The 18,518-nt window shown below is 48.0% G+C and overlaps 2 protein-coding genes across 2 annotated transcripts in view; both read right to left on the bottom strand.

The window, feature by feature from the left end:
• Positions 1-3,506, bottom strand: part of Ttc4 (tetratricopeptide repeat domain 4) — a 29,124-nt gene extending 25,618 nt beyond the window's left edge. Inside the window, exons 1-3 of the mRNA XM_046450921.2 lie at positions 3,321-3,506; positions 2,630-2,747; positions 1,329-1,490 (exon numbers count right to left, since the gene is read on the bottom strand). Coding sequence (XP_046306877.1) covers positions 1,329-1,490; positions 2,630-2,747; positions 3,321-3,431 — 391 coding nt within the window. The 5' untranslated portion in view covers positions 3,432-3,506. The remainder of the gene's footprint in view (positions 1-1,328; positions 1,491-2,629; positions 2,748-3,320) is intronic.
• Positions 3,507-5,333: 1,827 nt separating this feature from the next.
• Positions 5,334-18,518, bottom strand: part of Mroh7 (maestro heat like repeat family member 7) — a 44,562-nt gene continuing 31,377 nt past the window's right edge. Inside the window, exons 17-23 of the mRNA XM_046450891.2 lie at positions 17,404-17,544; positions 16,440-16,619; positions 15,735-15,890; positions 15,330-15,452; positions 11,522-11,624; positions 9,197-9,259; positions 5,334-8,666 (exon numbers count right to left, since the gene is read on the bottom strand). Coding sequence (XP_046306847.1) covers positions 8,422-8,666; positions 9,197-9,259; positions 11,522-11,624; positions 15,330-15,452; positions 15,735-15,890; positions 16,440-16,619; positions 17,404-17,544 — 1,011 coding nt within the window. The 3' untranslated portion in view covers positions 5,334-8,421. The remainder of the gene's footprint in view (positions 8,667-9,196; positions 9,260-11,521; positions 11,625-15,329; positions 15,453-15,734; positions 15,891-16,439; positions 16,620-17,403; positions 17,545-18,518) is intronic.

Here is an 18,518-nt window from a genome sequence, read left to right as displayed (position 1 = left end):
TCACTGACCTGCAATAAGCCCTTAAATGCCTCTTCAAAGACAGCTATACAAAGTTCAAACCCAATGTGGCAACCAACCCTACCAATTTCTCCAGCCTCCTCACAATTTCCTGTCTTGAACTTCCACTGGCAACAATGACTTTCAAGGACTTTCAAGAATTTCTCCTGCTTTTCCCCTTTGCTGGAATGTCCCAATCTGCTTCTACTTGATTAATACCTACTTGTCCCCCCCCCATTTTTTTTTTTTTTTTCTGGTACCAGGTATTGAACCCAGGGGCATTTAACAACTGAGCTACATCTCCAACCCTTTTTATTTTTTATTTTGAGACAGGAATAAAGAAAAAATATTCCTCCTGAAATTAAAGACAAGTTTCCAGTTTAGGTTCAGGCACTAATGAAAAGCACCCTCTCGAAATTATGTAAACTGAAGGGGTTTGCTAGCTTAAATAATCTTTCAATTTCGGTACCACTTTTACTTTTTCAAATTTTCTAATGAAACAGACTGAGGGAGACCTGCCTTAGAGATAAACTGTTCAAATGGTGATGAGTTAGAAAAAACTATTCCAGCAAGACTACAGCACTTGTTTTCTACTGGACCCTCAGAAATGCCTGAGGTTACCCGCAGGTCCTCTTTAAACTCTGTGATTATAAACAAGGGCCTAATATGACTCAAACTAGTCCCCAGCAATACTACTACTTAAATAATCAGCACTTCCTAAAATCATATCAGCAGAACAGCCCTGCATAATGTTTTATCTGAAAAGGGGACAACAAACTTGAGAAACCCAGGATAAGGTTTTTTTGTTGTAGGCTATTCGGTGTTAAATGTTAATACATACTGAAAATCTCCAGCAGAAAAGCAGCATTTTCTAAACTTCCTCATCTAAGAAATATTTTTTACTTCAAGAGTTCCATAAAATACTGAGAAATTTCCCCTTAGATTACAGCTTTTCTCACCTAAAGTGCTCTGCTGCTTTAATCCTTCAGCATTCTTGAGAAGAGGATAAAAGGCCAGGGGGGAAAAAAAACAAAAAACACTTTGAAAGTACAGAAGCATTGGGGCTTAAAGATCACAGATCATACTGATTCACATACATCAAATACCTTATAAAGTAACTTTTTTTTTGTTTCAGATAGTAAAAATTATGTTTCCTTCTCACCATGTTTACAAAGAAGATCAAAACTCAATTGGAATAAATGATCCTTAGTCTCGATTTCTGGGATGAACAGCCCCTCTTTCTCTGACATTCTCAAAACCTCCTCTAGCCATCTAATGGCTTTTATCATAAGTAATTTCTTTAGAAAGCACTTAATAATGAAATAAATTACCCAGATGGTACTGTGCTGCTGCCCGGTTAGTATAAAGGACAGCATTTAAATCAGGATCTGCACATTTTTTCTTTAATCCTTCAGTGTACGAAATCACAGCTTTCTTATAGTCTTTTTCTTTAAAGTAGTCATTGCCTTCATCTTTATAGGTTTTGGCTTGTTCTGCAAAAAAGAAAAAAAATAGTCACTATTTCCCACTTTTTAAAAGACCCATTAAGAAGATTTTAAATCATGTATTAATTTAATAAATGATAAGTCAAAGAGAAGAAACCAACAGGAAAAAGAAATCAATAGGGAAAGGAAACTCAAAAGTAATGCTGTGATAAAAATGGGTATTAACTAGGCACTGTGTGGGGTATGGGGTGGCATGCCTGTAATCCTAGAGACTCAGGTTGAGTCTGAGTTGAGGCAGGATGATCCCAAGTTTGAGGCCTCTGCCTCAACAACTTTGTAAAGCCATCAGCAACTTAGCAAGCCCTAACTCAAAATAAAAAATAAAAGGACTGGGAATGGAGCTCAGTGGGTAAGCATCTCTGGGTTCAATCCCAAGTACCACACACACACACACACACACAAAAAAAAAAAACAGGAGTGTCAATATGGAGAAACAATGTCATGAAAACTTAATGCTTCAATCAATTCCAAATATTTTACAAGGTACATTACTAAATACTTAGCAAAAAAGAAAAAGAAGTATAAAGGGGGAAAAAAGTATATTTATCCTAGCTTTTGAAAACAGGATTTTTTTTTTTTAATTACTGAGGAAATGGGAGGGGTTACACTTTATTTATTTATTTATTTATTTTTGGTGCTGAGGATTGAACCCAGGGCCTTGGGTATGCAAGGCAAGCACTTTACCAATAGAGCTATATCCCCTGCCCCTCTGCTTTTATTTATACTATTTTATTCTCTGGGATGCAAACCCCACCCCTTCCTTGCCCTAGTCAAAGCCTACAAAATTGTTAAGATTCAGCTCAAATTTCCAATCCACTGAGAGGCCACTCCTGCTCCTTCAGCGTTCCAATAGCACTCACTACAGCTATAGTATATACATTGGCACTTAACACAAGTTTGTCCTAATTCTTCAGCACAATTTAGCTTCTCACTGGAGCCTGACCTTTGAAGGCGGGAACTGTGTCTTATTTACCCCCATGTCCCCAAAGCCTGGCAATCTGTAGGTACCCAAAGAAATATGTGTGAACAGTGACAAATTAGCTCATGCAAACTACTTCTTATCAATCAGAACCTTTCTGACTCACACATTATCTCAATACAAAACAAATGCTAGTCACGTAAGATACCTTCTGGAGATCGATCCTCATCAAAAATAATTGACTGGAGGCAAGCCAAGTCAGGATTCTCTTTGGGATCAATTTCTGATGGTGCTTTCTTCATAAATAAGGGGATCTTGTCAAATTCCTGAATTTTAAAACCATAATGAACAGCATGAATAAACTTTTTCTATTGAGTAAAGCCAATCCATGACTCATCATCAACATTTTCTTATTCATCACAATCTGCAAATTATCGTGATTGGCTGAATCCTTTTTGTAAAATGAGAATGCAGGATAACGACATCTATTCTTTCAGTTCTCACATTCTACAGGATTCTACAAGGGCAGTAGTAATTACCATTAATTGAGCGCTCTTATGTTCCTGACGCTTCATTTTATCTTTGCCACAACCCTAAGTGATTGGTGCCACAGGTAGGGCAATTTTCCAAAAGAGGAAACCCGCTCAGAGAACTTAGTAAACTAACCAGTGTCAGAGCCGGTAGGTGACGGCGTCACAGGCCTGACTGCTAACCCGGTACTCCTGAAAGTACTGACAGCTTAAGAAGACTCTCAAACCTCAAGGCCAATCGCTAATACTCAACTAGAAACCATCCACCCGCTGGCAGCTACAGGGACCTGGGCTTGCGGGAGACACCGCGGAGCCCCAGGAGTCCAGAGGACGGCCCCGTACACGTGCCGAGTCCCCGGGACCGCCCACCTCCTCCCACTGGTCCTCGTGGAAGCCGCCGCGGTAAGGCTGGCTCTGGAACTTGTCTAGGAACGAGTCCATGGCGTTGTCGTCAGCAGCGTCAGGCTGAGAGCGCTCCATAGCAGTTCTAGGACCTCCCGCTCCGATCCTGGGGCAGACCCGCGCGCGGCTTCTTCCGGCGGTGCGGGTGCCCTTTGCTCAATCCTCCGGGTGGCCCTGACCCGCGCGCCTCGGGTTCCGCCCGCCTGCACGCCCAGGCTCCACCCCTCTCTAAGGAGTACCTCTCCAGCCCGGACTTCCTCCAGTGCTTTAGCGGTGGTGGGTAAGCTCAGGCCCCACTGAGTCCCCACTATTACTTCATTCACTTGTTAGCAAGAAGTTACTAAGCTCCTTCTGTTTGCTATAACTTCTAAGCCCTGGGTTCAGAGTGATGGACAGAGCAGATGAAACCTGCCCCGTAGACACCAGAGTGGAGACATGGAGAAGGGATGAGATGTGAGAGTTTGTCAGGTGGTAGAAGAGCTGTTGGAGAAAAGTGCCAAGTAGGGTGGACAGCCATTCAAGCAAAGGGGAGGCCTGGGAAAGACCAGGAGATGTTTGTTCCGACAGAGGGAATGGACAGCATGATGCCCAGGAAGGAGCAGGTGGGCACCCCTGCCTGTGGAACACTCAGGAGCCCTCCCCCCGAAAAGGAGGCCAGAGTATCTGAAGCAGAATGAGATGGGGCCAGGGAATGAGAGATGGGAGGTACAAAGAGGATGTGATTGTGAGGACTTGTCTTTCCTTAAGGTGGCGTAGGACATTTAAGGAAAGGAGTAACTAACTGATCAGATGTGTCTAGTTCCCTTTTTTTTTAATTTTTTTTGGAGGGGAAGTGGTACTGGGATTGAACTCAGGGGCACTCAACCACTGAGCCACACCCCCAGCCCTATTTTGTATTTTTATTTAGAAACAGGGTTTCACTGAGTTGCTGAGCACCTCGCTATTGCTGAGGCTGGCTTTGAATTTGCAATTCTCCTGTCTCAGCCTCCCAAGCCCCTGGGATAGATTATAGGCATGAACCACTGCCACCAGCAAATGTGTCTATTTCTGAGCCTAACTACCTCCTCACCCCCACAACTGGCCTGGGAATAGGGTGTGCAGTTCAGATGAGGTGAGCCTGCTTATCCAGCTACTGTGGCTTCCTGAAGTGGCATTCAGAAACCACCTGGTCACCCTGCAGATGGCTGCAGGGCTGTATGGGCTGTCATGGCCTTGGTCTAGAATAAAAAGCAGACAGGTAATAGACCAATCTAAACTGGCACTAAGTTACAAGTGTGCATAATGGAGACACAGAAGATCCGGGTCTAGGAAGGCCAAACATAGAAGGTGACACAGAGCTGAGAGCAGATGAGGAAGATCTCTGCACATGGATAGGAGTCTGGAGGGAGCTGGGAAATTCAGACAGTGGTTGCCCATATGCAGAGAGAGGCCTGCTATGGTACTGCAAGATCTAAGAGGTGAGGCCACTAAGGTGGACAGAGGCCAGAGGGCCTGACTGCCCTATTAGCCTTTATCGTGCAGAGAAGAGTGAGCCACTGAAAAGACCCAAAGAGAAGGAAAGCCATAAGCCAATTTATCTTTGGAAAGCCTGAGCTGCCAGGTAAAGGACTGGTGGAGGGAGTCTGAATTACAAGATTGATAAGGAAGCTGCTGGTGAGCCAGCAGTGGAGCTGGCAGGCTTAGCCGATATGGGGATGAGGGAGAGCAAAACTCAAGAGGATGCGGGAGGATCATCACCTTCCCAGGGTCTGGACTGTCTTTCTTTTAACTCTGTCAGAACACCTGGTCCAAGTGTTCCCTTTCCTCCAGATCCAAGCCTCCTTTTTTATACTTCTCCATGCTCACTCCCTAATCCTGGTTTTCTTCCTAATTCCCCTCTTCATTATCTTTTCCCTTCTTAACTACAGAGCCTATAAAGTGCCTTTGTTTCTGTATTAGTCCATTTTCTGTTGCTATAACAGAATACCTGAGAATGGGTAATTTATTTTAAAAAGAGATTTATTTTGGCTTATGATTCTAGAGGCTGGGAAATCCAAGAGCATGATACTAGCATCTTCTCAGCTTCTGGCAAGGGCTTCCTGCAGCTTCAACTCATGGCAGGAAGCATGTACAAAGAACAGGCATGTGCAAAACAGAGACTACCAAAGTGGGCTTGCTTTATGACAACCCTCTCTTACAGTGACTAGCCAGTCCTGTGAGAACAAGAACTCATGCAAGAAAGGCAGCAATCCATTCATGAGGCTCTGCTTCCAGGCCCCACCTCCCAGTACCACTCATTGAAGACCAAGCCACAACACGAGTTTGGGTGGGGACAAGCAGTGTTCAGTCCACAGTGGCTTCCATTTTTTTTCACTTGATCCTTATAGAATCTGTACAAACACGTTTTTCAAGTAATAGCAGGGGAGACTCAGAGAGAGGAAGTGACCTGCCCAGTGTTCTTGAACCTTCCAACTCAAGACTACTTGGCCGGGCTGGGGATGTGGCTCAAGCGGTAGCGTGCTCGCCTGGCATGCGTGCGGCCCGGGTTCGATCCTCAGCACCACATACAAACAAAGATGTTGTGTCCGCCGAAAACTAAAATAAATAAATATTTTTTAAAAAAAAAAAGACTACTTGGCCAATAACTGACCAAATCTCTACTATGCTCAGAGGCCATCCAGACACAGAATACAGCGATTGTTGTGAAGATCATCCAGACCTGGGTTCTGACCAATGAAAACAGCAGTGCCTCTGAACAGAGAGAGCTTGGCTGTGGCTTGGAGATCAGTGCCTCCACTGGTCCCCTTATATGACCTTTGCAAGGCCCATCCCTCCTTAAGAAGTGTCAGGCTGTGTCTTCATCTGTGGAATGTGGGCAAGAAAGCTGACCTGCCCTCCCTCAATCCCCAGGGCTACTGTAAGTCTCACAGAGGCAATGGTTATGAACATTCTTGGCAGTTAAAGGGTTGTGCAAATGGACTCCCCCCACACACTCCCACCCTCTGGTCCAGTATCCCAATGATCTTGACCTACCATTTACTGGAAGACAACTGTGTGGTCAACTTCATTGGTTCCTCATCCACAGCAGAAGCTTAGATGATGTGGTCCTTAGGCTTCTGTCACTCCCATGCTGTCCCTCCCCCACCTCACTGTGCACAAATGTTTGTTTTCATCTCAGACCCTCTGCTGAGCTCCACCTTATGCAGCTGCCTTAGTATGTTCAGGCTGCTATAACAAAATATCATAAATTTTGTGATTTATAAACAACAAAATGTTTATTCCTCGCAGTTTTGGAGGCTAGAGGGTCCGAGATGAAGACACCAACAGAATTATATATGGTAAGGGACAGCTTCTGCTTCATATGCACCATCTTTTTTACCATGTCCTCACATGGCAGAAGTGATGAAGGAGCTCTCTGGTATCTCTTATAAGAGCACTAAGCCCTGAATCACCTCTTAAAGACCCTCTTCTTAAATTTTAGTTGTAGGTGGACACTATACCTTTATTTTATTTGTATGTGGTGCCAAGGATCAAACTCAGTGTCTCACATGTGCTAGGCGAGTGCTTTACTGCTGAGCCACAACCCCAGCCCCAATCCTCACTTCTTAATAGCATCATATTGGGGTTCAGAATTTCAACATATGAATTTTGGGGTGACATATTCTGTCCACAGAAGCAGACAGCACCCTCATGGATGGCTTCACTATCATGTTGACAAGGTCTTCAATTCACTGTGTCCAGACTGACCTTTATCCCCTGCTTTATTCCCCACCCTGCCCACCCTCCTCTGGCCCTGGATCACCTCTAAACATGTTGTCACCATTGGCTCAGTCATCCATCACAAGTGGAATTGCTGGGTCGTGTGTAGGCATAAACTATGACCAAATAGTGACAGGTTCCAATCCCAAATAGCTGTACCAATGTATGCCCCACCTGTATCCGTATGAGGAAGCTTTCTAAAGCTGACATTCACCCATCTCTCTCCCTGCTTAGCATCCCACAATGCCTTCCTGTGGATGAAGTCCTCCTCCTTGACACAGCCTCCCCTATGTCCTCTCTCTGCCCTCTAGGCTTCATCCCACAACAAACCTGTGGTTGGTTCTTGGTCCTGCATACCCTGCTCCCCTCCATACGTGCCCACTGTGTAGTCATCTTTAACCCACCCCCGGGGGTTCACTTCTTGGGAAAACTTGCCTGACCCCCACCTGGCCTACATACCTCCTCTGGACTCCAAAGTCTCCCAAACCCCCTGTTGTACTTTTGGTGTGTCTTTATATATATCTGATTCATCTGTTAGACCAAAATTTGTCTGCCTCAGCATTTTAAACAATTTGAACTGAATGACTGTGGGGACTGTCCTGTGCATTGTGGAATGCTTTGCTTAGTAGCATCCCTTAGTCTCTGTCCACCAGATGTTAATAGCATCCCCACCCTCAAGTCATTAGCCAGAAATATTTCTGGATGTTGTGAAATATTCCCAGGGGATCAGAAGTACCCCTAATTGAGAACTGCTGCATCATACTCTGGACCTGGGCTCAGGACCTGGGGTGGGTCTCATTTATGTCTGTATCACTGGCATCCAGAGCAGTCCTGGCCCAGGTTAAGAGGTCCCACAAATACTGCTTGAATCTGTGGTGGAAAATCACCAGGCCAAAAACCCAAGGGTGGGTCTTAGAGATCAGGGTTCTGAGATATACAGATGTCATAGAGTTGGGGGTGTCTCTTCCCCTCCTTTCCTTCCCCCAAAGGGCATCCAAATCATCACCTCCTTTTGCTCTTATAATGAAGGGAAGACGTCCAACAGGCTTACAGTGCAGCCTTGGGCAAGCCCCTTCGCCCCTCTGAGCCTCAGCTTCCCCAGTTATACAAAGTGGACAAAACAGCCTACATTTATCAGTAAATGTCAAATGAGTCAACAAGCAAAGGCTATGACAAATCCTCACAGATTCATCACACAGAGTGATGGCTGCTTGGAGCCTGGGGCATCTCCCATGGGGAAACGCTCACGATGGAGAGGTAAGCCACCGGGCATTTATAGTGAGCACAGTTGCACTTGGCCACCTTGAGCATGGATGGGGACTCTGGGACATCACTGCTTCAACGACATCTTCCAGGAGTTCAGTGCCTGCATGATCCAGGAGCGCCGTTGGTGGGAAGTGGGCAGCTTCTCACAGCTGGGGCTCCAGCGGTGAGTGGTGGCTGGGTCACACATCCATGAGTCCCCACGTGGCAGCGGCCATGAGTTCCGCCAGCAGCTGGCCAGGATGTGGTCCTGGGCCTGGGCCGCACAGATGCACACTGATGCTTCTGGATCATGTCTCAAGTTTTCCAGAGCTGAGTCATGGGAGGAGGAAGGCCACGTGTTAAGATCCCTCAGCAGGTCTCACACCTCATCCTTCCTCTATTCCTTGGCTTAGGTGCCCTCTCTCCACCTCCCCTCATCTCACTTTCCTCCCAGCCCTTGATTGTTCACACCTTTCAATGCCTGAATCAAAACCAGCCTCCTCTAGGAAGCCCTCGGATTGCCCCAGCCCGCCTCCATGTTCCCATTGTCTTCACTGTTACAAAATGAACATGTGTCCCCTTAAGGGTCTAGACTATTCACTCTGCATGATGTGGTTTCTGTTATCCTTTTTGAAACTCATTTCTTTAATAAGATGTAAGCACCCCAGAGTGGGGCTGTGTGTTCTGCCTCTTAACAGCCCCAAGGCATCTAACACTGTGCTTGCCCCAGCTAACAACGAGCAGAGCTGAAGTGAGCCGAAGACCTTGCCTTAGGACATGCCCTCCATTCCTATTGCCCACCCTGATCCTGTTTGCTGAATCACTGCTCCAGACACATCACCCACCCAGGCACTACTTACCACCTTTCACTTCATTCAGCCAGTCTTCTGTCATTATACTCTCCATGCAGGGGACCAGGGACCCTTGAGCATAATCCAAAAGGTGAGGGTGTCCATCTGATTATGACACCACCCACCTCATCCCCACACCAGGCCCTCAGGGAAGCTTTCCTTGTCCTCCTGCAGCCTACAACTGAGGGCATGAAAGGAGAACTTCATTTTGATTGGGATCAGATTCCTTAAGAGGGGCTGGGAAAGGTCCAGCAGGCAGGGATAGCATCAGAATAGGGGCAGGATCTGGGCTGCAGCGCACTGACAGTGCCACCCCAGGCTGGGCCCTTAACTCTGCTGGGCCTCAATTTCCTCAGCTGTAACATGGGAGGAGCTGCCCCTGCTATCCACTCCTCAGGGAAGTGTGAGCAACAGTAACATGCAGGATGCTCTGCACCCTGCACACCTGCCAGGCAGGCTGCTAGCAGAGTCCCCAGAAGGACTGAGACTCAGCTGTGCTGGGTCAGCTCAGTAGCTGGGAACTGCTCCCAGTGTCCCCACGGCCAAATCTGTTGCTGCTACCAGCCTGTGTGCCTGGCTCCCACAGCACCTGCAGGTCCCTGAACCTCTCACTTCTCAGCAGGTCCTTGCCTCACAGCTTACTTGTCCTTTTATGTTCCGTTTAGCAAGAAATCCTTCCTGATCCTGCCCCCAGGCTGGGTTAGGTGCCTGTCTATGTTTCCAGAGTTTTCTCTGTCTATACTATGTTGCATTTTACTTGTGATTTATGAATCTTTATCTTCCACCAGACAGCAGTTTCTTGATCTTAGGTATACTTGGGGAGTGAGAGTGGAAAGGGAAGTCTCTGAGAATCCTAAAATTACATGCAAAAGTGTGTGCATATTGTGCCCTTTTCTAGAGTAGTGATCATAACTTTCAAGTCTCACAGAAGATTTATGACTCAGAAGAGGTAAAAAAGCACTGCAATGTGTCAGGAGCTGTCTGTGAGCAGAGCCAGCCTCTGCTCAGCTTTGTTTCCCCAGCACAGGTCTGGCACGGCCTGTTAAACACTAACATTTTTAGAAGTGGGTGATTTGGAGCAAGACTTGAATCAGCAACCAGGAAATAGATGGCGTTCCATGTAAGAAGCTGCTTCTGAGCACACCTTACATTCTCAGGCATGCCCTCAGTCCTAGGCATTGTTCCTCTGTCCCAGCATGATCATGTTAACAGACCATCTCCCCAGCTCCTTGTCCCCATCAGCATCACCTTCCAAGGGGCTCTTCCTTTCTCTAGCCTAAGCATCATGCCTGGTACATAGTAGGTGTCAACCAATACTTGCCAAAAAAAAAAAAACAGAAGGATGGATGCATGGGTGGGTGGACGAATAAATGAATGGATGGCTCGCTAGTTGGATGGGTGGATACGTGGGTGGGTGGCTGGCTGGTTGGCTGGCTAACTGGATGGATGGGTGAATGGATGAGTGGATGGGTGGATGGGTGGATGGATGGTTAGCTGGATGGGTGGATGCAGGACTGGCTGCCTGGCTGGGTGGGTGAATGAATGGATGGATGAAAAACAACAAATTAATTGAGGAAAGGCAATAAAAGAACCTTCACTTTACAAAGGTCATCACCTTGAAGCCTGTCTGCAGCAACGTCTCCTGGTCCTCAGTGAAGGGAGCATGGTTATTTGGAGGCAAGGTAGAGGAACAGGGGGTGGTACCCCAACATGCCATCAGAAGGGTTGTTTGGAAGGATTTGGGACAAGGGTAACTTATTTGGTTTCTTCAAAGAAAGGCAGGGATTGTGATTGTGGGAAAGAGAAGAATGAAAACAACTGACATTGAACACCTTGATGAGCCAGGCCTCACCTTTTTAAAAATATTCTCATCCACTCTATGAAATAGGAGTTGATCCTTATTTTACATATGGGGAAACTGAGGCTCCATGGGAATAAATGAGCCAGTTGGAGTCACACAGGAGGGGAGATTCTACTTGACTCTCTACCCAGTTAGTCCCTACTGCTGCAGTCAGTGGGGGATTTGCCTAGGCTGCTGCTTAGCTCGGACCCATGCTGTACTCCAAAGGGAAATAGCAGTCTGCTGTATATAGTTGCCAGGATTGTGACCTGTACAAAGGCTTAAGGCTGACTCAGCCTGAGGCCCACTTCTTAGCCACAATCTTTGAGGAGGGAAGACCACTGTAACATGCATCACAGCTGATGGCTGGCCAAGCCTTGCACATAAGGGGAGGCGTCTGCCCAGGTACTGGATGGGCTGGCAGCCTTGAAGGAAGCAGACTGGAGAGCAGGCAGACCCCTGGAAGCAGGACTGGTTGTGTTAGAGCAGGTTACCTATGAACATGACTGAAGATTTCCGGAGGGAGGCCCTTGAGTTCTTGGTATACTCCAAGCTCTGGCCGAGGAAGTTGAAGGCATTCTCTCGATGGGTGTTTACCTGGAGCAAAGAGAAACCCAGAAGTGCTGGGTCCTCAGAGAGATTCATTCCCCATCTACCCATCTTGAAGTTAGAAATAGTGACCCTGCCCAATAGTCACACTTTTGTCTCCTTGCTTCCTAAATATCTCTGCCCTCTCCCTGAGGCTCCCAAAGGGGACCTCATCTCCCCTTAGCTGATTGCAATGGTGTTCCTGTCTTGTGTATCCCTTCTTCCAAACCATTCCCTTGCTGCTGCCCAAGGGAAAGTTCCCAAATGCAGATCCTGCTCCTGAGATCAGAATGGACATGACAGGCAAGGAGATAGATCTGACCAGAGTGAAGGATTCAAGTTATAGAGCAATGGGGGGAATAAACTAGGGATTGGAGGCTCTTAAAATCCAGACAGGAATGGGACTTACTCATGCATTGGAAAGTAGGAAGCCAGCATTCATTTGTGGCAGGGCAGTGACAAAGCAGTGTTTGGGTAAAATAGCCTGACAGTAGTAGTCAGAATGGGTTTGATGAGCAGGAACAAAGAGGTGTCCAGCTAAGAGGCAAAGAGAGATGATGAGAAATCTGATCGGATCATTCTTCTGTTGACAGACCCTGCACACTGAGGTCTAACCTCCTGGGCCTGGCATGCAATGCCTTCAGAGAGTCTAATGCAGATCTAGAACACTGTTCTTCCAAAACACACCCCCTGACCCCTCCCCACTACTTCCACCTGCCACACAACCTGCTGCAGACCAAGAATATAGCCTGCTCCCCTAGATCTATGCCTTGCACAAGCAATTGCTCCTATTCAGAAGGTTGTTCCCTCTCTTCAACCAATAAATTACCTCTCACCCTTCCAGCCTCAACTCAGAAGCCTTCTGTGACCCTCAGGCAGAGCTCACCTACCACCCTGATGCTTCTGCAGCATCTTGCACATCCTGTCATGGCAGCGTGTTGTGATTATTTATACTGTCTTCCCACTGGACAGGGAGCTCTCTGAAGATAAGGGCCCTTTCACTCAAGCTTAGAGTCCTCAGCACTTGGACAGGGCCTGGCTTGAAACCAGTGCCCAGAAAGTGTTGGATGAATGAATGAATGAACAAATGAACAGCAGGTTCAACAGGTTATTAACAATATAGCTTCCTCCTCCTCCTCCTCCTCCTCCTCCTCCTCTTCTTCTTCTTCTTCTTCTTCTTCTTCTTCCTCTCTCTCTCTCTCTCTCTCTCTCTCTCTCTCTCTCTCTCTCTTTTGTACTGAATGTAGCTCTCAGTAGCACTTTACCACTGAGCCACATCTCAGCCCTTTTTTTATTTTTTACTTTGAGACAGAGTCTTGCTGAGTTGCTTTGGGCCTTGCTAAATTGCTGAGGCTGGCCACAAACTGCAGTCCTCCTGCCTCAGCCTCCCAAGTTGCTGGGATGACAGGCGTACACGACCACACCTGGCTACTGTGGCAGTAGCCACAGTACTGACCCCTTTTTAAAGCTGAAGCTCATATGACTTTCACATGAGCAAAGCTGTTGATGGCCTGGAGAGCAAGGAAGAAAGTGAGAATCCACAGAGGTCTGCCATGCAGGACATGAGCTAGGTGCCACAAGTAGCTGGCAGAGCAGTGGCCAGCAGTGTTTTAAATAAGCTAAATTGATAATTTGTTAATGTCTTTAAAATGTAGGTTTCAAACTTTTCTCCTGAAACCAGAGGACCTGGCCTTTGACAGAGCCAGGGCTCTCCCAGCTCACAGGCTGCACTATATCCATGTCACTCGTGAGCACTGTCTGCCTAGCCACTGTAGGTATGTGAATTAGCAACACTGCCCAAACTTCTTCCAGACCTCTTTCCCCTCTGTAAAGTGATGGAAATAATATTAGAGGCTTGACTACAGAGGCTTTGAGTGTGGCTGATAGCCATGGGGCCTTGTTACTTTTTATATTTATGTTAAACTCCTGTGAGGGTGCAAGATGCCTGCTTACACCTTCACGTGGGAAGAGCTTAGTCCCCCAGCTATTGGGATTGCCTGGTGAAAACTGCCTGACCCAGGCCATGTCCCTTTCCAAGGTGATTGGCATCCAGGGATAGATGGACACAAGGGCATGAAGACCTGACTCCATCCAGGTGTGGTAGCACATTCCTGCAATCCCAGCTCCATGGGAGACTAAGGCAGGAAGATTGCCTGAGCCCAGGAGTTTATGGCTAGCCTGGGCAACACAGTGAAACCCAGTCTTGGGGGAAACACACACACACACACACACATATACATATACACACACATGCATGCCTGACCCCTGAGCCCATTTTGATACTCTCACTTCAGGGTCTTAGGGTTGGCTGAGACCTCCGCTGAAGCTCCACTGCAGCTCCACTTCTTCCTCTGCCACCGACCCCTCTTCTCCCTTCCACAGGGCTGATTCAACAGAGCTCCTCCTAAACCTTCCAAGCTAATCTCATCTGCCCACGACAACAGGGAGGAGAGATTGGGACTCGATGGTAAAGCCTGCCAAATGTTCTGCATTTGCAGTGCTGTCCTTCTCAGCACAAGCATGGTTTGCTCCTACTCAGGCTGCCCCCAGGTACCACCTAGAGAGGGGCTTCTGTGGTTAAATTAATTTACCTTGAAGTCAACAACCACAAATGCTTTTCCTCAGCACAAAACATCTCAGAGACTTTCATGTGCTGAGATGCACACATCATGAAGCATTGCCTAAATTTATTCATCCTAGAACTTCTCCCCACACTCACCTGGGGCATATCTGGTGAAACTAGTGTCACAGGGAATACACCCTGGGAATTGCTATTGCAGAAAAGGAGGCCACTGTAACCCCTTATGCAGGGATACATTGTACAGGCTAGGGGTTGTGGGTATAGCTCACATGTTTCCCTAGTACATGCAAGGTCCAGGTTCCATCTGAGCAACACAGAAAATATTATCTATTATTATTATATGTACATATAATATGCAAATTATATAAACATATATATTATGTATAAATATATAATATAAACATATAATATATATTGTACATGCAAATATATAGAGAGACAGGCTAGTGCTTTTTTGTTTTGTTTTGTTTTGGGTGCCAGGATTGAACTCAGGGGAACTTGACCACTGAGCCACATCCCAGCCCTATTTTGTATTTTATTTAGAGACAGGGTCTCACTGAATTGTTTAGCATCTCGCTTTTGCTGAGGCTGGCTTTGAACTCACAATCTTCCTGCCTCAACCTTCCTGGTCGCTGGGATTACAGGCGTGCACACCACACCTGGCTCAGGCTAGTGTTTTAACAATGCCACCCTGGTGGTCTGGAAGGGGAGTAGATTAAAATTAAAGGCTGGGAGACCCACCAGATAGCTAGACTCATGGCCCCAATGAGAGAGAGTTAGGATTTTTAAGATTGATCAGATGTGGAAGGTGAGAAAAAGGAGTCTAGGATGATTCTAGGTTTCTGCTTTGAGAACCTAGAGGGTCAGAACAAGAATGAAAGGGAAGTCTTTAAAGTTCAAAAGAGACGTGCTAGCTCACAGTGACCCCCATAGGGGTTACTGGTCCAGTAAGCCAGTGGAGAGGGACCACCAGAGGTGGGGAGAGAAGTCAGAGATGGGTTTTCCAGAGCCAACCAGTTGTAGGTGGTCATGGAAATTGTCAGGATGCTGGTGTGCAGAGAAGGATAAGAGAAGGATGGGATCCCCACCTGCAACACACTCGTAAGGAGCCTGGGCAGAGTCTGGAAACTCACAAGGTACTTGCAGATTTTGGCCACCGCCTGTGGCTGCTTGTCCCAGGGCTTCCGGCTATAAGCTTTTTTTGGCAACTCCCAAGTCATGAAACAAGAACAGCGGAACAGGGTCTTCACACATTTCTGGGATCAACAGGAAGGGAATACCAGAACTATGAAATTCTAAGACACTCAGAACATGTTCCAGGAAAATAAAAAGTATAAAAAGTGGATTTTGGAAAAATCAATTCCTATTTGAAGGGGTACAAGTGAAGTCAGGCATTTTCAGGGGGAATCCTGACATAGACACTTTGGGAAGACAGATGTGGCTGGACATAAATAACCGCCCCCAATGGGTTGTTTGTGGTCCGGGTTTGTTTCCACAAAGGGAGACATAGCTACAGGCCCAGTGCCTCACACGCTCACCTGGCCCACCTTGGTGTTGCCCTCCTGCATGATCAACAGTAGGGGCACCAAGGTATTAATCAGCTGCTCCTCCATGGCCTGAGTGCGGGGTGGCCGAAGTTTCTGGACCACCTTCCCATATATGTTGATGCAGGAGAGGCGCACATCCTCTCTTAACTGCAGCAGACCCCAGGCTCAGAACGCCCCTCCTCCAGGAGGAGGCTCCAGGGCCTTCTTTTCCCTCATTCTGAGGGGCCCTCCAGGCACAAAGACACAGAGACAAAGAACAGCCAAGCCACCCAGTGGGGCTGTCTGGGGCCACTACTCCTCCCCCAAGCCTAGGTATGGAGTTCTCTTCATTCTTCTCAGCCAGGGCCTTCACTCACTAAAAGGTGCCTTTGTGCCAAGTGGGGAAATGCCCCCCTCTACCAGGACTGGTTAAAAAAAAAAGTATCCCTTTTTTAGGTGAACCAACAGCAATATGATCACCTTCTCTGGTCAGACTTGATTAGCTCCCTCCAGGGGGAACCAATTAGAATAAGGGATCTTCTCTGGATGAACCAATTACAAGAAGATAAGGACCAGTTGAAACAAGGTGCCCCTTCCTCTGGGCTGGGGCCCTACTCAGAACCCAATGGGGTAGGGCCAGCAAGGGAGGTATTGCAGCCCCCAAGTTAGTAGAGGACCCCACTTCCTATCCCTCCCTCAACCTGCGGGAGTCCTTACATCACTGAAATGCGGAAGTAGGACCTGTAGCATCTCCACATAGACTGAGCTGTCCATCAGTTTCCGGTCCTGCCCCTTGAAGATGGTCTTGAGATTGTGGACCGCCTCTACCACGAGCACACCATCCACATTCTTCAGGCCCTTTACCATGGATGGCAGGAGGGCCTGCACCTTGGCCATCTGTGGAACAGAGCCATTTGGGAGAGCGGTTCCTATCTGGGCTAGCAGGTAGGAGACTTGGCCTCTAGTTCACCAGTTGCACTTGGTGGCCCAACTCCAATCCCCCGGCCTTTGTGTATTCCCTGCCACCTGCCTGGAATGCCCTCACTCAAGCTCTTCCCTCTCCCTGAAGCCTTCTTTGGCCTTATTAACTCCTTCCTGGCCTGGATTTCTAGGATCTTTGGGATTAGGTAGGTGACATCTTGCATTTTCAGTCAGCTTCCTACAGCTATGCCCTGTCCCTTTGTCCTGGCTACATCCTGAGCTGCAACAGTGCAACAGAAAAACAAAGCACTTTTAAAAATGTCAATAACGGGGGTGGGGTGGTGGTGGGGTAAGGGGGGTGGGCCTGGGGTTGTAGCTCAGCAGTAGAGCGCTCGCCTAGCACATGTGAGGTGCTGGGTTCAATCCCCAGCACCAAATAAAAATAAATATTTTCTTTAAAATGACCCCTGGCCTCCTCCAACCATAATGATGATCTATAAAATAATAATAACTACTGCCATTCCCTTCCCTCCTAGCACCTGCCTTCAGAGTCATTGTGGGAAACCCTGATTAGAAAGTATTCAAAAAGAATATAATACGTAAAGGTTACAAAGGTAGATCCATTGTATAGATGAGACCACTGAGGATGGACAGAAATGGGCTCTGATTCCAGCCATGAGCTGAGATGCGGATGGCTGAGCTCCATACTCCTCCAGCCCAGAGCCAGGCTAGGTTAGGTGTTCCTCTGCCTTCCACTCACCTTCTCAGCCCTACGGGCCAGGATGACCAGGCCTCGGATGGACAACACCTTCATGACAGGGTCATGGTGGCTCAGGCCTTCCACCATCCGCCCAAGAGAGTACTCCTCGGGGATCCTGCGCACCTGCTCCATCTGGAGGAGCTGAGGAAACCAACAGCAATTACTCCCAGGCTGAGGTGCGAGTGGCCCACAGGTCTCCCAGGCTTGGGGAAAACCAGGCTCGGCTTCCGCCTAGAGCTGCAGACTTGGAAAACCAGCAGCTGGCTGGAGACCTCCTCTGCATGTCCTCGACACCTCGTGGCAAAAAATGTCTCTCCCCAGCTCAGAGCCCTGTGCCTCTCCCTGCCTGTGCCATCCAGCCCCTGATGGCCCCTGTGGCCTCATTCACACCATGCCCACCCGGCAGCCCACAGCTTCCACCCAAGCTGCCCACTGTTCCCAGAATGGCTGGGCTGTCTTGTCCCTTCTGTGCTGGCAGGAAGCCCTTCTGCTGGGACGCCCACCTCCTCTCTGACCCCCACCACCTTCCATGGCTCCATCCAAAACCCAACCGTTGGAGCCATGCTGGACCTGAACATCCCAAGGCAGCACCTGGAAACCTTCAGGCCCCCTCTGCCCTGTGTGCCCCTCCTGGCCACCTGGGGGCTTCCTTGGGGGCAAAGATCAAGGCTTCCTCCTTGGGCTGGGTACCTAACCTGAGCTCTGGGGTGAAGTGTGAGACTAGGGAACACCTGCAGCATGAGTTCAGGCCAACATGAACTCTGGCCCCTTCCTTCCTGAGGACTGCCCTTCCCCTGTCCCCACTGCCCTCCTCCCTCTTCCTCATGCCCTCCCTTCAGTTTCTGCCGTTATCCTCATGAACATGTGTCCCATTGTGCCCATGCCTAATACCTACCACCACTATTAAGATCTGTGTCTGTGAGAAGGGATCACAGGGCACAGGGAGAGCTGCAGGAGAGGGTGGGCGGTTGACCAGAGGGAGGGGACAGGGAAGAGTGGCTGCACCCACCACCCACCCGTCCTTCCACACGGCTTGGCACCAGGTCAGACAGGAGAGGCACAGTGATGTTGGCTGTGCTGACACACAGAAAGCACTTTCTAGGTGCCAGGCTCTG

Source organism: Marmota monax, unplaced genomic scaffold (assembly GCF_021218885.2).
Source record: "Marmota monax isolate L192 unplaced genomic scaffold, Marmota_monax_Labrador192_F-V1.1 WCK01_AAM20220418_F8-fsc00023, whole genome shotgun sequence".
Taxonomy (NCBI): Eukaryota; Metazoa; Chordata; class Mammalia; order Rodentia; family Sciuridae; genus Marmota; species Marmota monax.
This window is presented reverse-complemented; position numbering and strand designations above follow the sequence as displayed.